At 42.3% G+C, this 19,299-nt stretch overlaps 1 protein-coding gene across 8 annotated transcripts in view; it reads left to right on the forward strand.

Moving 5' to 3' along the window:
• The window catches only part of sdk2b (sidekick cell adhesion molecule 2b), a 273,446-nt gene that overhangs the window by 249,244 nt on the left and 4,903 nt on the right, over positions 1-19,299 (forward strand). For 2 of the 8 annotated variants that reach the window (XM_079333970.1, XM_079333973.1), the window contains exons 35-44: positions 539-640; positions 751-866; positions 1,208-1,394; positions 4,164-4,301; positions 4,697-4,906; positions 6,036-6,161; positions 7,024-7,188; positions 7,296-7,436; positions 9,596-9,755; positions 15,108-15,237. In XM_079333970.1, the coding sequence (XP_079190096.1) occupies positions 539-640; positions 751-866; positions 1,208-1,394; positions 4,164-4,301; positions 4,697-4,906; positions 6,036-6,161; positions 7,024-7,188; positions 7,296-7,436; positions 9,596-9,755; positions 15,108-15,237 (1,475 nt within the window). The remainder of the gene's footprint in view (positions 1-538; positions 641-750; positions 867-1,207; positions 1,395-4,163; positions 4,302-4,696; positions 4,907-6,035; positions 6,162-7,023; positions 7,189-7,295; positions 7,437-9,595; positions 9,756-15,107; positions 15,238-19,299) is intronic. The other 6 variants (XM_079333971.1, XM_079333975.1, XM_079333972.1 and 3 more) reach the window with 3 other exon arrangements.

Genomic DNA, 19,299 nt, shown 5'->3' on the forward strand with positions numbered 1-19,299 from the left:
CCAATCCCTGTCTTAAAGAAAGGCTTTCGTTCGGTTGGATTTCACCATATGCCTCAAGCGCCTGGCTGTTCTGAACAGTGATGCAGGGAAAACCAGAGTGTCGACCAAATGAACACAACATTTGGCCGCTTACATTAACATCATAATGGTACAAACACTTCTACCGAGGCCCGTGGAGGCACTGTGTGTACTGAAATTCTCGGATTCTGAGCACACAAGCTCGCACAGTCCAACACGCTCCTCAGTTTGCTCATATCAGCATATTTGGAGAAGCGCTGCTAAAGCAGATGGTCGCATATTTCTCCTGTAATTGCAGCATATGGCAGATTATAAGTGTTCATTTCCTTGTAGGAGTTTTTTTTTGGGTGGTTGAGACACCAGTGATGAACTGTGTACCTATTATCACCCTTAAAACTTTGTTTAGTATTGGATCTTTAACATTTCAGATTGGTGGGAATTTAATTATATAAACAAATTACAATCTGGTGTTTCAATTAAACCCGAACTTTGTATCTATGTTTGTTTAATTCTTTTGCAGAACTGAGTAAACACAAGCGCTACGAAATACGCATGAGTGTGTACAACGCTGTGGGCGAGGGACCAACCAGCCCGCCGCAGGAGGTGTTTGTCGGAGAAGCAGGTACGCACACTGCCCTATTTGTGTAATCGACACGTCTGTACAGCAGGATGAGAATCAAAACAGGTTGAGCAAATTGTCCTTGTATTTTAATATTTGATGGCTTTTCACAGTTCCTACAGCCCCACCCCAGAAAGTTGCCATTCAGTCAGCAACAGCCACCCAGCTGGATGTGACGTGGGACCCTCCCCCTGTAGACGCACAGAACGGAGACATCCAGGGCTACAAGGTGGGACTTATTCATCTGCAGCAGCAACAGTAATATCTGTGTTTTTGATCAGTGCATAAACATTCAAATGTTTTTTGCTACAAAAGGAGACTATACATATTATTAATGTTGATGAGATTTGAATGAACATTTTGAGACTTTTAGCTGTTTTCCAGAGGGGCTTTCAATAAAAGATTTTGTTTGTTTTTTCCTCAAGAAAACATTTACAGGAAATAAAAAGAAATTGCTTTCCCTGCAGGGTTACTGAAATGGGATGAGTTATATCTTAGAAAAAGTAGTTGCGTTCTCATGAGACAGAAGTAGCATATTTTATTTATTCATACCTCTTGTATTCCTCGTAGGTTTACTTCTGGGAGTTCAAGCGTAAGAACGAGACAGAGCGTCTGCGCACTCTGTTCATGCCTGAGGGAGGGGTGAAGCTGAAGAACCTGACCGGTTACACCACCTATATGATCAGCGTTGCCCCCTTTAATGCAGCTGGAGACGGGCCCCGCAGCCCACCGACAAGAGGATGCACCCAGCAAGCCGGTATGTCAATTATACCACAAAATGCCATTGGATATACAGACAAATCACAAATGTACCATATTCAAAGGTAGCCATTTTCATCTTTCGACTTCATACCCACTGGGGAGGTTGCAAAACTGTTTGATGTCATACAGTCCTTTGTTTCAGGCGTACAAATTGTTGTAACATCGAATATCATCCGAACGTGTGTCAATCAAATGCTGCTAATGACTGAGGAAAAATAGCATAGTGAAAACAAGGAGGGGCATTAGGCTGTATCTCAAGGTTGAATAATGTAATTCAATTCAAAAAACTTTATTTGTCCCTAGGGGGCAATTCAAAACATATAACACATATGATACATAACATATCAATTAACCCTTAAGTCTTAACTGGTTAGTTACCAGAAAGTCACTTTACCATTGAACCAGTCCCTACAAAAACCTTACTGTAAGATAACTGTTACATCTGTAATCTTTGAGCTAACTCAACTGTTAGCTCTAAAAATCATGCTTTTCCAATCGTTTGACACTGTCAAACAATAATGCATACAAGGAATTGAATGCTAACTTAAGCATTAGCTTATTTGGGACATCAACGGGTTATCAAGTATGTTGTTTTAATTTATACATTGGCCCTTTATTCCTCCAGATTCTCACTGTAGATTTTATAATTGTATTGCTGATTTGTTAGAAAGACTTCTTCAGCCACTTTTTTTATTTTCCTCATTCTGATTAGCCTATGGAGCAAAAATGATTTGATCAGAATAAACAGCAAAAGTCCTATTAAAAAATATTAGCTAGCTGATGGTAAGGTTAGGTAACAGTAATAAGTATGCCAGTTGCCCAGAGGCTTTAATGGCTTTTCCAACAGCTAAGAGACAGATATTAACTAACAGTAAACTTGGCTAACAGTCAGGTCAGCTAATATGTGTGACTTAGTTGATATGTTATCCAGTATGTTGTTTGACCTTTAAATATGGCTCGTTTTTGGTTGCGACGTTTTGAAAAGATTGAGTGGTTTTGTCACATCCCAGTTTTGTGTGAGCTAACATTAGTGTTCCATCGACAAGAAAACTCTGCTTTAGCTTATAGCTTTATCTGACCAATATATTGTTTGACCTTTATCACCTCTGTACTTTTTCTTATTGTTTTCTCAGTTGCTTATCAACAGAGAACATTTGTCTGATTCCCTACGTACATTTCGTAAACTTAAACACACCAGCACTCGCCTTCGAGCTTCCCACCCCTCGAACAAAATGGCTGTTGTGTGAAAGTTGTGAATTGGTGCAACAGTCAGCACTACTGCAATCAAGAAGCAACGCATAAAAACAAATATTTCTGTTTGTTATGAATAAACACATGACAGAGAAGTGCTAACAACAAGTAGACAAGCTGAAGATAAATGAGGTAAAAGGATGACACGACTAAAGCAGATAAATTATAGCTTATTCATGTTCAGTCATTTGTCATCTTTATATGCTGCTGCTGGTGTTAGTTTGGTAGTGCTTTTGCTTTTTTTCTCAAAGTGGAGGAGTCAACCAGGAGGAGGGAATTTGTTGTGAAGATGATGCTAATCGTTGCTGTCAGCATGCCAAACGATGTTAGCGGAACCACACACTGAGCATAAGTTCCTAATCAGCAAACCCACTCCAAACTCATTCGCTGAGTCTCCTGTTTTGTCTGAAAAATGGATGGTATTGAAATTCAAAGCATGTTTTCTGTTTACAGGCATGCTACATCTAGAACATATCCCGATCCAGCTGCTCCCATTTCTTTCTTTCTTTCTTTCTTTCTTTCTTTCTTTCTTTCTTTCTTTCTTTCTTTCTTTCTTTCTTTCTTTCTTTCTTTCTTTCTTTCTTTCTTTCTTTCTTTCTTTCTTTCTTTCTTTTTCTCCTCTGTTTATTTCCCCTTTTTTTTTTTCGTGTTGTCTTTTTCTTCTTGTCCCCTTCTTTCCTACTCTCCAAAGAAAAATAAATGAACACCCTTTGTTAAAGAAGACATTTTTAAGACACTTCTGCTGCTTTTTTAATATTCTAACTTGGCCCATTTTTAAGAAAGTTTAAGAAGAGGTTCATAGATTTCCCTGAAGTTTCCCTCATGGGTCACTGTCATGACAATGAAAGCAGACAACAGGCAGAAAGGGATGGTGGGGGGGGGGATGGGGGGGTGGGGGATTGGGAGGAGCGCTGCGTAGATAGTTATCCCATATTTTTCAAAAGAGGCTTTGTCTTCTGAAAGAGTCCCAACTTCTGATGAACAACTTTTCCAATTTGGAGGAAGAGGATCTGCAATAAGAAAAGATATAATAGCTGCAGATGTAGACTTTGCTAAAACAAATGAATAGTTCCAATACAAAAGGAACAAAACAGCAGCTCTTTGTCTCTTGGGAGGACATAAGTATGTCTACATCTATGCTGGTATCATATTATTTGCCTGTAGGGGATTACACTTACCAGTTATTTACTCAAAAGAGTTATTTATGGTGATAGAATCTACTATGGTAAGATTAAGCTATGATAACTAACAAAAAGATTTCGCCATCTGAGATTGTTTTTTGTCCTTTTTAGTTTAATCAATCCAAATGTGTCCTCTGTCGCTTTAAATGTTACGTATCGATTAATGGTTTTCTTTAATCCTCTGAAAGCTAAATTGCTTTGTAGCTAAACTTATATGCTCAAGTTCTTTCCAAATGCAGACATTTTAACCACCATATTTTAAAAGAAAATGCCACTGGGGAAAAATAATGCCTGACACATTAAGCTAAATGTATTGAATATGTGTTTTACAGCTCCCAGTGCTCCCAGTTTCATCCACTTCAGTGAGCTGACCACCACCTCGGTCAACGTGTCCTGGGGCGAGCCCACCTTCCCTAATGGCATTATCGAGGGCTATCGTCTGGTCTATGAACCCTCCATACCCGTAGATGGTAAGTTCTCTTTCCTGTCTTTTCTCTGCTGAAATGCCTGCTGGCTTTTATTGCACATTCATGCACACAACAAGATCTAGTAGTATTTTAAACTTGTGTTAAAATGTAAATCTGCCTGATATAAGTACAACTTTAAATGTTACAAATCTTGTTGTGGGCATTTTCTCAGCTAATCATCACCTTGACAGTAACAGCGTGTTTCATTCCAACCTTTTTCCACATATCCTGCAATCATTACAAATGATTCTCAACTGCAATGCCAAAATTAAAACCTATTTGCCACTACTAATTCCATCACTGCATATGTGTTTTTGTGTTTGTTTGCCCGCGTCGAGTGTGCTCCCTCATTGCCTGGCCTGTGTAAGACCTGCTCTAAATGTGGTTTGTTTGTCTAGAGTCCTCAGTGGCCTGTGCCGACTGTCTCCACTCCCCCTCCCCCCCAGGCGTCAGTAAGACAGTGACGGTGGACGTGAAGGGGAGCGGCCCCTTCTGGTTGAAGCTCCGAGACCTGGCTGACGGCGCCACCTACAACTTTCGCATCCGGGCCAAGACCTTCATCTACGGTCCCGAGGTGGAGGCCAACATCACCACCGGCCCCGGAGAAGGTAGTGACAGGGGTGTTTGCTGTGAAAATTGAAACAACTCTATGTCCAAAATTAAAAGACATAGTTTGTCTCCAGATGTTTGTTTGTTGTTTCTTTTTTTAGGGCCTTAAGTATTTTATTTGGGTAAAACCGTGGATAGAATAGGATATTCAAGGAGAGAGAGTGGGGAATGACATCGTGAAAGAAGTCACAGGTCAAATTTGAAACATGGTCGTCCGCTTGGAGGACAACAGCCTCCGTATATGGGGCACAACCCAATCGCTATGCCATCTGCACCTCACAGCTGCTATGATTTTGAGCATAACAATTGAACTGACAAATTCCCTTATTGCTTTTCCTGACAAAACATCGCAGCATCCATAAGTGAACAGAGAAAGAGACACTCGGACGACCTCACTTAGAGTGGATTGCGTCCTCTGATATCGATATCATTTGCTCACGTTGATTCTGAGGCCAGACTCTAAGAATGTGATATGTGTTTCACTGTCTAAGACAAAGCTTCCCATGGAGTCAACAAGCAAGGGCAACTCATACAGACAAAGAAAAAAAACAGCCACTTCCTTGTCGGTGTAGCTGCATTAAACTCGGGGTCATTTAGAGGCTGAATATACCTTATAAAATGTGTGGCGCAGTAACCACCAACTCGCAGCAGGCAGTCATTTTTTAGTCTAATTTGCATGGTTGAAAGTGTGTTTTTTTTCCCCCCGGAATGACTGCTAAGGGCTCATTTAAATTTCTGCAAACTGCACTGGAGCGGCAAAGAAACGCAGTTTGCGCTGCAGTGCACTAAGAACAGCGTTTAACCCTTTGCATCTGCTTTATGAATACACAGGTTTAGTGGGTGCAAAAACCTTGCAATCCATTTTATGAACTAAAACCAGAGTTCTGGAAACCTTTTGGAGAAACACAAAACTTCAACATTATGATTTACACATCCAGCTCAGACTGTTGATGGAAATAAAATATTTACAATGCAAACCTTGATCTTTATTTTCTTCGATTTGAGTATTTGAAAAAAAGGATCGTACCAGGGGTTTTACTGTGTGCTGTAGTGAAATATATCATGGGCGCTCCAGGCAATATGCTCTATATCTGGCTTCTCCTTGATACTTAACTTTTTCTTCCTCAGGAGCCCCAGGACCCCCAGGAGAACCCTTCATCACCCGCTATGGTCAGGCCCTGACCATCCACTGGAGCAGCGGGGACCCTGGACGTGCTCCCATCACACGCTACGTGATTGAGGCCAGACCTTCAGGTTCGCTTCAAAGCTTCACAGAGACACGTTCCAGAAATTCACCACTCTAGTCATGATTTTGTTAACCTTGCCTTATGTGAGCCCCCTTGGATAGTTTAAAAAAAAAAAAAAGTAAAGTGGTGTAAAGTGTCAACATCTGCCACCATGGGGTCTGCGTACGTGGCATTTTAATGGCGTATTGATCGAGGAGCTGCAGTTGAGACAATTGGTGTCCAGTTTCAGGTGTGATTGACAGGTCGTGACAGGGTTCAAATGTTGATTGGTGGAAGGGGACTCGCAGAGAGGGATGTGTTTCAGCATTGTGCCCCCTCCCCACCCCCAACATTGCCCCCATTTTCCTCTCGTCTTCTGTTTTCCATATGCCAGGGGACATAACTCTCTGAAGTGTCATATGACTTAATGACTTGTTTTTGTCTTCAACTTTAAATTACGTAAGCGCTTCCAACTTTTTTGCTTAACTTCAGCAGCATGACAGATGAACTCCAACACTTGTTTATGTTTGCGTATCTCATTAAAAGAGTCAAAGTTACACTGATGTTTACAAGCAGCGATGTGTAATAAATGGCGTCTGGCAGGATCTCCAAAGCAAGCGGCATGACATCTCACATTGCTGCCTTTGAAATATGGTCGCCGCCGCTATTTATGATGTAGATTTGGTTGCTGTAAATTCAGCGGGAGCAGTGAAATTGATGGATTGTGTAATATTTGTAGGAATTATGAATTACCCAGGGAGATGGCAGCCGGAGCGTAGCCTTGAATCAAAGGAACAAACAGCCCGTTAACAAAGACTTATTGACTTTGTTGGATTGTTTTACAAGTTGTTTTCTTATGACCCAAAGTTGCAACTTTCACCTGGTTACAGATGAGGGATTGTGGGATATCTTAATCAAGGACATCCCCAAGGAAGTGACATCGCACACATTCCCCATGGACATCCTAAAGAAAGGGCTGAGCTACGACTTCAGAGTAATCGGAGTGAATGACTACGGCTATGGTGCGCCAAGTCTACCTTCTCCTTCTATATCAGGTGAGTTTTTAAAGTGTTTGTTGCTCGAAACTGGAATTATATTGTTCACAAATCTTTGTTGTTGTTTTTAAAAACCTTTAATCCCAATGTTTGTGTGTTTTTTTTAGCCCAGAATGTGGCCCCTTTCTACGAGGAGTGGTGGTTCCTGGTTGTTGTTGCTCTGGTGGGGCTCATCTTCATCCTCCTGCTGGTTTTCATCCTCATTATCAGAGGACAGAGCAAGAAGTATGCCAAGAAGGCTGAGTCAGGTGAGTGCACACGATAGCACAATGGAACCAGAGCGTTTAACCATTAGAGAGGCCTCGCTGCTATCCCAGTGGCCCAGACGGCAAGGAATCCGATGACTTGCCTTTTTCGTACGAAGAGTTTTCTCATAAACACTTTTCATGGGAATTAAATCATTTTAAATTCAGAGCGGTGAACTCCGGGATGACTTCTTCATGGCACATTTGGAAGAATCAGATATTTGAGCGAGCAGCAGGAGAACAAAAAAAGGCAGAGACAGAGAGGCAGGAGTGTGTGTGTGTGTGGGGGGGGGGGGTGGGGGGGATACTTGTCCATTCAGTGCTGCTCTGACATCAGCGGGTATTTCCCTCTGCTCAGCACTTCTGCCATGCCTGTTTAGCTGCCAGGCGGGGGGGGGGCGGTCCCTGTGGGTCACTGCCCATCTCTCTGACTGACGGAGGGAAAACAAGAGGTTCCTTCTCACTCCCACACAAAGAGGCTCTCAAATGCTTCCACATCCCCCTCTAGGATCTGTCTCCGGGCTGCTGGATCTACCCAGCGTTTTTTTTTTGCTTTTCTTTTTCTGTGTGTTTGTGTAACCATCAATTGACCTCAAGTTGCCCTGGAGCAACCGCGGAGGTCCCAGCCTCTCTGCGGTCTCCCATAAGTCTTTGGATGACTGAAAGTGGGCTTAACCTGTAACATGGCAAGCTGCTGCCCGGGCTAACATTAATCTACCATAGAGCAGCATGGCAAGCGTGACACGCTCACTTTAAAGTGTGAACTGTTTGATTGATTACTGTGAGGCACTTGCAAAATACTTGTTGCGTCCATTCATGTGTCATCTATAGACGAGTGTTTACACTGAGGGGCTCGCTCATTTATCACATTCTGCATGCTGTGCACGCCTCTCCATAACTTAGAGTGCATGTGCCAGTTGTGTGTGTTGTTGAAATTGTCCTTCCATGACATCTCTCCTCTTTTGTTTCACATACCGTTTGAGTTGTAAAACGTTGTCCGGTCAAAGACGTGAGACAAACAGACTTTCAGGGCGTCTTCCTTCTGATCCAGGTGGGATCATTTGCTCTCGTTCCTTTTTTGAATAAAAGCGCCGCAACTAAGCTCAGCCACCATCACGTCTTTGGACATTCATGTTGATTACGTGACTGATTACTGAAAACCTTCTCCCCTCTGTAACGCCTCTGAAGACGGTATAGAGGGGAGAGCACTACGTCTCCCCATTACACCGTAGATATCATCAATACGACACCCTCGTGAGTCGCCGGCTGGATTAATAAGACGGTCCTGCTCCAACCAGCTGTGCGTGGCACGTTCAGACCCCTGACGTGTTACTTCTGTTTCTGTTGTGTTATTGACCTTAAAGTACACGTTTGCTTCTTTGCCGGTGTGTTTTTTTTTAGACGTTAGATCAGAGGAAGACTTTAATAGAAACCTCTCATATCTGTCTCTTTAATACAAGTCTACAGCCAGCAGCCTGTTATCTTAGCTTACAAAGATTGGATACCAGGAGGAAGAGCTAGCCTTGCTTTCTCTGAAGGTAAAGAAATCAAAGTACAGATAAAGCTCAAGCTCACTAATTAACACCTCAGGATTCATATTTCATATCCCAATACTAAGTTAATCATTAGACTACTTTTGCTCCATATTTTGCATCTTGGATCTTTTGACCAAAATCGTGGCGTGAAAGAAGCTAAACCAATGATTTGCTGTTGCTTTAATTCACATAAACACTTTCACATGACTGTTGATTTTTGGACTTGCTTGAACATTAGAAGAAGCATTTAATCATATCGCAAAGTTTTACCTGTTAAAGTCTCAAAATGACAATTCGTATGATCATAAGAATGCCTGGCATCTGCGAAAAAATCCCCTTTTTTTCACCGTTAATTTGAAGCTTTATTAATATTTCTTCTTAAAGATTTTCTCTCAAGACACAACACAATCATATCTTCCTCTCAAGTAATGTATTTATGAGACGAAAGACATGACAAAATCTCTGTGATTCACTAATTCGTCGTAGTTTTAGTTCATCCATCCAACAAAATGACCATTTTTTTTCCCCCATGCATTTTGTCAGTCATTCTCTGAACACATCGTTGATGAGTTCCGTTGGTCCTCCCGCACACTAACCCTTGTATCCATCTGGCCTGTGGTCACACAGTGTCTCTGTACGTGTGCCCAGGTAACAACTCCAACTGTAACGCTCTAACGCACGGCGACATGGTGAGCCTGGACGAGGGTCGATTCCCCGCGCTGGAACTCAACAACCGACGGCTGTCTGTGAAAAACTCCTTCTGCAGGAAGAACGGCGTCTACACCAGGTCAGTGACGCCGCACGCGCACACTCCACAAACCAGTGCAATGAAAGTGTTCAACTGGAGGATTAATTTGCAGCAAACATTTAATTAGCGTGTGGAGGAATAATTGAGTTATGCATGGAAACTTAACCTTGCGGCTGAAAGTATTTCCAGTTCTATGAAAAAGAAAATTAACACTCTTCGCTTGACGTCTCCGACTTCAATTTTCTTCTATTTAAAGGCAAGAAGAGAAAAAAAAAACCGACTGAATGTGGATGCTCTCCTAATGAGCTTTTTATGGCAGTGAATCGCTGCTGTAAGACACGAAGCGTGTTGATACCACGACCTCTTTTAAAGCCAATCGCTCATTCTGACAGCTACATGAACAACACTGAGTTAAAGTGTGGATCCCACTGTATACGTCGCTCACGGTCTTACGCACCTGCTTATATAAGAGGGGGATTTAGAAACAGTTGAAAGGTTTTGTCGGTGTTGCGGAGCCTTCTGTAGTATTGCTGACAGGGTGATGGGATTTGGAGGGGACTAGTGCACTCTCATTTCGTGCCCCAAGGAAATATGTTCCTGTGTGCGGAACAGCGGGGGGGATTCCAGGGAGGGGAGGTGGGTCGAGGATGAGGATAAGAATTTTATGTTACCTTAAGTCGGTTCCCTGATTGGGCCACCCTAGTAAGTTAAAAAATCTGGATACCCCCCTGCATACCTGTTTAAGTCTGCGTGCCCATTCAGTAAAAAGTGAATTATTCCTTTCTGCGAATGGTTGAGGAATTTATTTGGCCGTGTGCATTTGTATGTGTGCATGTACGCAAGTGTGTCTTCGTGGACAGATCAAAGCAGGTCCAGGGCTTTGAGGAGCTTCCAGGGGGCTTCCTTATTATGTCTCCTGCTTGAAGTGGGAGACCGGGAATGAAAGAATGCACAGATGTACTTTCAGAACCAGCAGTCTTTGAACTCAGCCCAAAGCGGAGGAGCCCAAATCCAGACACCTGAGCCTCCGATTACAGCTTAATGCCGCATCTTGATCTCCGGTCTCGGGATCCCAAAGAGAGGGTGAAGTGCTGTGCCTTGATACCCGGATCGGAAATCAAACACATTCTTAATCCTGCTGTATTCAGTCTGACTCAGAGCTTTGTCACACTGCAAATGACATTTACGGCTGATTCTGCTTAGAGACTTTCTCTGCGTTTGTATCCAGATGAACAGAAGGGGCCGATACGCATGTTTCTGTAAATTCAATCACAATCACAGAGAAGTCAATGCAGTTCAGTTTGGGTGACAGGCGACTTGATTTGTCACCGCTTCAAATGTCAGTTTGACTCATTAGCACTGGAAGGAGGTTGAATGAAGTCTTGGTGAAGTAGAAGAGCAACAACACTTCAATACACTTGATTGGTCTGTTCAATAACCCACTGGAAACTCAGAAACAAAAGTTCAACTTGGACAGCACACCGACGAGGATTAGATTTTCCACTTAGTACAGAAACCTGTTTTACTCTTTAGAAAGAAACAGTAAAAGTGGACACAATCGTTCTACTGTTGCTGAACTAAAAAAGCAGGAGCTTAGCAATATGCTGTATGTGCAGAATCAAAGTAAAAGTAGCCTCAGGTGGATACGTGACTGAACCTACAGACACAACATGAAGATTATTAAACTAAATTAGTTTATGAAAAAAATAAAGAATAACTTGTAAAAATGTTTCTCCAATGTGCAGATCAGTTAATTGGTGACTCTCCTGCTGTTTTGAATCTGCTCCAGTGTTGGCTCTTTACATTTCCCCCCATGACCCATCAAGATATTGCAGACTGCATATTTTGTCCAATTGGCTCAATGACCAAACAGATCGTCTATTAATTAAAAACCAAGCGGTCCAATCCAAAGCTTCTAAAGCCTTCATGCAGAGGAGTGATTTTAAATGATACTGAACCCCAAATTTCTTGCAATAATAGATTATAGTACACGCCATCTTGGTCCACAGAGAGGTAAGTTTGATGCTTTGTCTACAGGGGGCGCCAACATCGACTCAAATCAAAAGATTCCTCTCAGTCCTTTAAAGTACAAATACATGAAAAACGTACTAAAGTACAGTTACAACGTATTTTGTATTTAAGTGTTTCACAACCCAGATTAATCAAAAACACTTTCAAATTGGTTCCTGTTCAACGTCACACAAAAATCAACGATTACCATTGTTGTCATACACATACAGCATCATTCCTCTGAGGCTTTGTTTGGTCTCTTTGAACAGCGTAAAACCTTCCTGGACACCCTCGTTTAGGGTCTTGGGAGGTCCTGGTGAAGTAATTCAGTGAAGATTAACAGAGTTTTAAACACTCTTGAGTGACAAAGCATTCGAACACTTCAGACATGTTAATGAGTCCCCACAGGCGAGTGTAGCGAGAGGAGCGCCCGATAATGACTAAAGACCAGGGGCAGATTTGATTTCACCCCGTGGTTCTCATTTCTTACCCAACCTACTGCTGGCTGATTTTATTTGTTCTGCCCGAAGATTAAGTGGACCCATCTCTATCCAAGCTAGAGAGCTGATAAATAATTTACGCCTCACTCGACAGTGGATGAGAGTCAAGGAGGAGAGGTGAAAGTGGGCTGAGTTTTCTCAATGTTTTTAAACAGGCAGTTTATCATAATGCCCCAGCGGGCTCTCAATAGCATTTCTTCACATCGGCTGAAGCTCTTTGTTTGGCTGTGTTGTAAGGAGGCCTCGCTTGCAAGGACTGCTGAGGAATGCAGGTTGGTAAAGGTTACGTTCAGGGGTCCTTCGGGAATAAGTGCAGATAGGAATTCAGAGATGTGATTAAGACTTTGTTGTGTTTTCTGAGTTAGACTCAGAGTTCTTGGCTGTAAATATCATTATGAAGCACTTTTGGATTAATAGGGACCTTCCAAAGTATTGAGAAGGATTGAAGTACCAAGGGCATTTTTCTTGTGTTGGCATTGAACTTTGAAGGGTTGTGCGCTCTACACTGCAGTTTATTTCACCTCCAACTTTAGAGTGGATACTTTACCAAGAAAGAGGAACCATGGTATAGACATGAAGTTCCTTGATTCATCTGGAAATGAGAGCACACTGATTCGCCGAGCACATGGTGAGAGGCAGGACTTAAAGGTATAATATGCAACCTTTTAAAAACACTGATCCTAATACATCCTAATAAATATTTTTGCTTAGTAATGAACTTCCTTCACCTTGTTTCTCATGTTTCGTACGTGTTTTTTAAACGCATGAATCTCCACATTCTACTTCTATATTGAAGAACTTGCTCTTGGGGATGGTGGCGAGGCTGACAATATGATGGACACACGCTTTTGTTATAACATCAAATTAATTACCTATTCTTCTACTTTACTTAATTATTATGATTTTTGTCTTTTGTTAACTGTATTTATTCTCTTTTTCCACTTTGACTTTCCGTTAAAAAATCAGTCAATCAGGTTAAATCAGTTAATCTGATTTCAGATATTACAGCCTTCTCTGTGATTTCCTGTGGAGTTTTCCATTTGGTCCACGAAAACTCCGAACGCCGCTTGTGAAAAACTGCTGGAATTTACCCACAACATTTTTTGAAACGCTTTCAAAATATATTTATTCAAAATATGCAAATGTGGTTTCGACGCGTAAAGAGCTGTGACTTGTATTCGCTGCTGCAGCTCCAACGGCAACTCTGGCTGCCGACACTCCGTCCTGGAAAATGAGCAGGAGTCAGTGTGTCCTCCGTAGTCTCAGCCAAACCAACACCAATCAGCAGAAACAGACGTGGTGTTTGTTTAGCAGGACGGGGACAGTAGAAAGAAAGGAGGTGGTGAGGCAGCGAGGGGTTTTCCTCGTCTCATATTTACTGAAAGAACGCCTGACGAGTGAAGCCATTTTTAAGGAATGGTTTTTTTTCTTCTTGCCCTCATTTTGACTTATTCCCACTCTTTCACTTTCAGTTTTAAGCTTCAGTAAACACCACTCCTCCACCATGTTTCCGTATTTTAATCTCCCTTGAAGGATCTTCCCTTTGCTCAATCCCATCACTTTCACTCTTTACATTTACATCCAAATGAGGTATTTGATCGCCGCGGTATGCTGCCGACAGTTTAATCCACGCCATCGCTCGTGTCGGCTCTGATAACATTTGCCAGATCAAAGCCTGAGGCTGCCGTTTTGTTTGATGACCTCTCGAGCACGCCGAGGGTTCCGTTTATAATTTAGTCACAAGGGCCTCGGTGGTTTGACATTCCACAGCCAGAGAGCGAGTGGAATCAGGGAGAATTATTTATTCCAGGAGAGACTGGCTGTAGGCAGCCATCTCCTGACTATCCCATGATTTTCAGACACTGTGCTACATTGCTTCTCCTTAAACCGCTTTAAAAAGATTTCTGGATTAAGTTAAGATGACGGTATTAATTTTAACTATTAATTATTTTGGATACATTAGCATTACTTGAAAACTGGGACATCTAGTAACCCTAATACATCAAGGTCTGGGAGAACCAGAAGTAATGTGGCATTCAAGCTACAAAGAGATTTACCAGAGATGTGCATTTGCAAGTATATGAAGATGAATTGCAGCAAAGCTTTCCCAAAATACACGTCACAGCTCTAAAATTTTACAATTTGTTTGTTTTTATTTTTGCAAATTTTTCCCCACTTAAAACTGTTCACCTATAACCCATGCCAGACTGGTTTCACTGCAATGCAGAGCAAAAGAGTCTTTATAATGTATGTCCTGGGAAAATAAAATAAAATCAGCGAGCTGTAAACTTTCCAGAACTTTCCATAAAAGTTAAGGATTAACCCAAACACTTGAGTGCACCAACAATGTTTGTAATAATCCCTCACTTACTGCACAGGGGGGGAAAGCTGTTCCAGGTAGTTCAAAGCTGAACAAGGAAGTCATTCTGTACGGTCAATCTGTGATCAGACAGTTCAGTTATAAAGGAACACTTGGTTACTCTTACTCCTTTAATCGTTCATCCTTCTTATTCTTAATATTGGCCCCAATTTAGCTTGTTGTAAAATCACCCATGTCCTAGTTCTTGGCAGTGAAGGTTATGAATCGAAATCAGAAACTGCATTTGGGGGCGGCAGTAGCTCCGACGCCACACTCCGACGTCTCTCCATTAATGTCCAAACAATGTCCCGTTTGTGTATGTGTGTGATTCAGGCCTGTGTGTGTGTAAGAAGCTTCATAAAGTAGATAAAAATGTGAAGAAAAAAAAAAATGTAATTCAATTAAGACCTATGTCGTTATAGAGGGGAATTCAAATCGTAACCGAATTCAAATAGTAATTGTGTCGTTGTCAGGGTCATCTCTATACGTGAATACGTGTAAACGTCTGTCTTTGTCCTTCAGATCTCCTCCCAGGCCCAGTCCGGGCAGTCTCCACTATTCGGACGAGGACGTCAGCACTAAGTACAACGACCTGATCCCTGCAGAGAGCAGCAGTCTGACCGAAAAACCCTCCGAAATCTCAGACTCACAGGTGCAGTAGTAATTTTGTACTAAGTATGACTTATATGTGAAGAAAAAAAAAAAAAAAAAAAGCTTCACTCTCTGTCTGCATAAAGTATGTATCTGTTATATGTGTTCGTACCTTGTCTATGTTTGTACCTGTCCACGTTTGTGTGCCCGCTTGTCATCTCCTTGAATTCCTCAGGAATTCAGCTCTTCATTGTCGCCTTTGTCGTGTGTCGATTCATACTGTCCACGTGGTGTCACTTTTCTTTGTTGCACATCTTAACGCACTCAGCCGTCGAGGCGTCGTAGAAGTTGAGCTACACTAATTCACAAGGAGAGATGAGAGACAAATGACTACGACGCAGTTTTTAGACCAGACGGTGACCCGGGGGGGGGGGGGGAATGTCGCTCTGGAAATATCTACCTGTGATCCAGGCCACTGCACTCCGCCTCAGCACTCGTTATGTAAGACAGCGTGGGCAGACGCTCTCTGTAAAAGGGATTTAAGGGCTAGATAGGTATTTGGAAGCTCCTGCCAAGAAGTCTGTGAAACTTTCCTTCTGACTTTTTATGAATTTCCAGTTAAGTCGAGTCAAAATCCCTCTCAGAGGAGATCTGGAATACTTAGTTAGCTTGTATCATTAGCGCCTCAGAAGTGAAAAATTCCCAGTTTTGAATCCTCTAAGCAGAATTCATCTTGACTAATACTGTTGATGATCAACAAGCTCTTTAAGGGATGTCTGATTTCGCTGCGTTTGCTGGATCTAGCAAAGCATGTGAGTCTAACTTGATCTCTCCATTTGATCAGTAATTGTGTTCACAGTCATGTCTCTGATTTCCTGAATTCTGTCCTGTCTTTTATCCAAACACTTTCTTCCCCTCTGTCTTAAATACATATATGCTGTTTTTCTGTTTTTGTTTATGCCACCTTCCTCCTCGACTCTCTCGTGGTTTTGCTTGTAACGTCTCAGGGTTCTCGGTCTGGTTTTGATCCTCGTCAGATGAAAGCGTCAGTTGAGGGGGGGCGTTGGGGGGGGGGGAAGTGGTCTTGAACTCTGTTGCTTTCAAGGCTTCCTTCAGTGCCTTCTTTCATCTTGGAATTCTTTACTCTAGGCAATTCCCAAATTATCTTGGAACATCTCTCAACCTGGTACATCTTTAGTGTGAATTCCACAGCCAGAAATCTCTCCCCACCTGGCCCTATCTGGACCTGAGTCCGACTTCCAGATCAAATGAAAATCTCCCCACAATGAATCACTATGGACAGGACCTGTCGCAGCTCGATAACATCCCCTCAAAGGAATCATTTCGTCGCCCCTCTGACATATCTACTGCTCGCACTTCTGTGTTGTCAAACATGGCCTCACGCAGTAACTTCTCCTTCAGAATAAGAGCGTACAACATCTGCCAGCTACCACACTGCACACTCACCCAGCAGATGTTGGCTTTGATGGGCTGAAATGCACAGAGCCCTGACTGCTTAGCCTCGGGCACCTCTGCCATGCCCATTACAGGCCACCGAATCAGCACCCAGTGGTGCTTCGGAGACACCCAGGAATGCTCTTTGAAGTTTCATTCAGTGGATAAGTCTGAGCTTTTCGTAATGACATTGTGATGTCTGTCCTGTTTAATCCGCGGGGCCTCCACCAGCAGGTATAAGATGAGTATTGTACTCCTCCTCAAGAGCGGATTTAGAGGAAGCGAAACATTGACCTGGCAAGGCAACAAGGCCCCCATTACTGCTCCCCTGTATGTATTCTTATATTGACTTCTTTTCCTTTACAGTATACGAAGGCTTACTCTTTTTTTCCCGAGGTTTCCTGTGTGGCACCGTCCTTGTGTGTCATTAAAGGCCGAAACCAGTCGAAGACAGATGATGTCATTTCTGAGTCACAGATGGATTGTGGATCTCACTCTTTCTCTGCAGAGCAGCATTCCCGGGTGGAGAGAGAGAAATAAAAATGTCCGCTTTCTAACTCGCTTGCTTTCTCCACCCTTGCCACCCACCGTCTCTCCTGTTGCTGAAGCTTTTTTGGCTCGGGCTCAACCGAGAACACTGCCTGTAATGTTGGGACTGCCTCTGTAATGACGACATACACTTTTGTTTTTATTAAATCAGTCTGACGGGTGATGTCATGACCCAGATTTCAGGGAATTCATGACCACAAATAAATTAGATTATGTTTTGAATAATTTTACGGCATCCTGTGGGAGGCAGTAGAGAGCGATACGAAAATTGGTGAAATGAGGAATAGTGAGATGGAAGCTTCCCTCATTGCTCGCTAGAACTACAGACAGTAAATGATATGAAAATGAAGGAAACCTAATGAAACTATCTGGATCCAACACTCTCCTTTGAGTAAGTCCATCAGTCTGGACCAGCATGAATGCCCAACAAAATCTCAAATCCCTTGGTTCTTAACATATAATGCTAGCAGAGACGGGTTATGAGCGTCAAGGGAAGTCTAAATTCCTTCTTTGATGATGACAAATTACAACTTGACTTTGCAGCAGGGATATGCTGCTAAAACACATTGTCCTCTTCCTACTTTCCCTCCAACCTAAACACTTTGTTTTGACTTAAAAAATGGCTAAAGGCACAAAAAATGTATGCATACTGTGAATGTCTTCGGACTCTTTAATCCTTTGCTTCCAGTCCCTCGTGTAATAATGTTATTGTCATTGTCTGTGAGGACCCCTGCTGTGTTCACTTCATCAATGAGAGTGACACAGACAGCCCCCCCTTCTTCCCCCTCCTCTTTGCAATAATCCATAACTAGAGGACAAAGGACTGACCCACTCTGTGGTATTGGGGTATGCATTCATTTGGGGGGGGGGGGGGGGGGGGGCAGTGGGGGAATTGGGGAAATTCTTGTGATGAGATTGTTGCTTCTGTCTCAGGCCAGTGAAGAAACCACTTTTATTAAGCATAAAGGAGCATTTTAAACATGAAAGAAAATGTTGTTTTGCGCCAAAATAAAATAAGCTGTTGTCGAGTTCCTTCAATGCTAAAGCTGTGTAGCAGCGTGAGTATTAGCAAAAGTTATTTTTGCCCTTAATGAACTGCTACTGTTGTATCGCTCCATTTTTAACTCCCCATCTCCCCATACACCATGTTGGGGGTTTTTCTCAGGCAAATGTTATGACTTAATAATGCAATCTGAACAATTGCTGTCAATCAATGGCTTGATAATTCATCAGCACTAAACAACATTGTATAGTCAAAATCCAGCAGGACATTGGGCCACATCAGACAAAACACTCTTACTTCTTAGCTATGTATAGGTAACAGATTAGGTCAGTTAGCATTCAACCAATTCCTAGCCAACACAACTGTTGTATAGCCTTATACATGACAGCTGAACGGGAATAAAATCCCCTTTTGTGAAAATGTTAGCTTCAACAATTCACTTTGCAGACACTTCTATACAAAGCAATCAAAACCATCAATTTGTCAGTTTCCTCTGGTATAAAATTAATTTGGTCCAAAGCATCTTTTCTCTTCTGAGATCTTTTTGTACACTGTCCCTGATTCAAATAAACGAATAAACTAAACTAATATGAAGAGCCTAAGGCAAATGTGTACCTTTTATTCTTTTCAATTCCTCCTACCCTGGGCATGAGGTTAGCGGGAAATGGCTGCTGTGTATATGTGGGGAATTGTTTTACCTCCTGTGTATGTGTGCTCAGTGACAACTTTAATATCCTAACGATAAACAAAATACTGCAGAGAGGTTTGCCAGTTAATTGGATAGATTTCTCAAATCTGTTTCTCTGCCTAATTGAACATCATAATGATAAAGTAATGTTTAATAATTGTCACTGGCAGGCTGCTATGTGTCTGTCTTACACATATCCTCGCTTAAATGAGATGGTTGGATCCCTTGGGGCTGAGGTGCAACGCTGCATTTCATGCCTAAATTCTGCTTCTTTCACAGCATTCAGCTTAAGTAATTAGTTTGTAATGAGCTGATTAAGGGAGCAGTTTCACAGGCCTTGCTGCCCCCGAAGCAAACTGTCAAGCATGACCACTAAAGGCTCCTAGTTTGGGTCTGAGTTATTTTATTAATGATATGTGATAGACCAA

This window comes from Symphodus melops (genome assembly GCF_947650265.1).
Source record: "Symphodus melops genome assembly, chromosome: 21".
Lineage (NCBI taxonomy): Eukaryota > Metazoa > Chordata > Actinopteri > Labriformes > Labridae > Symphodus > Symphodus melops.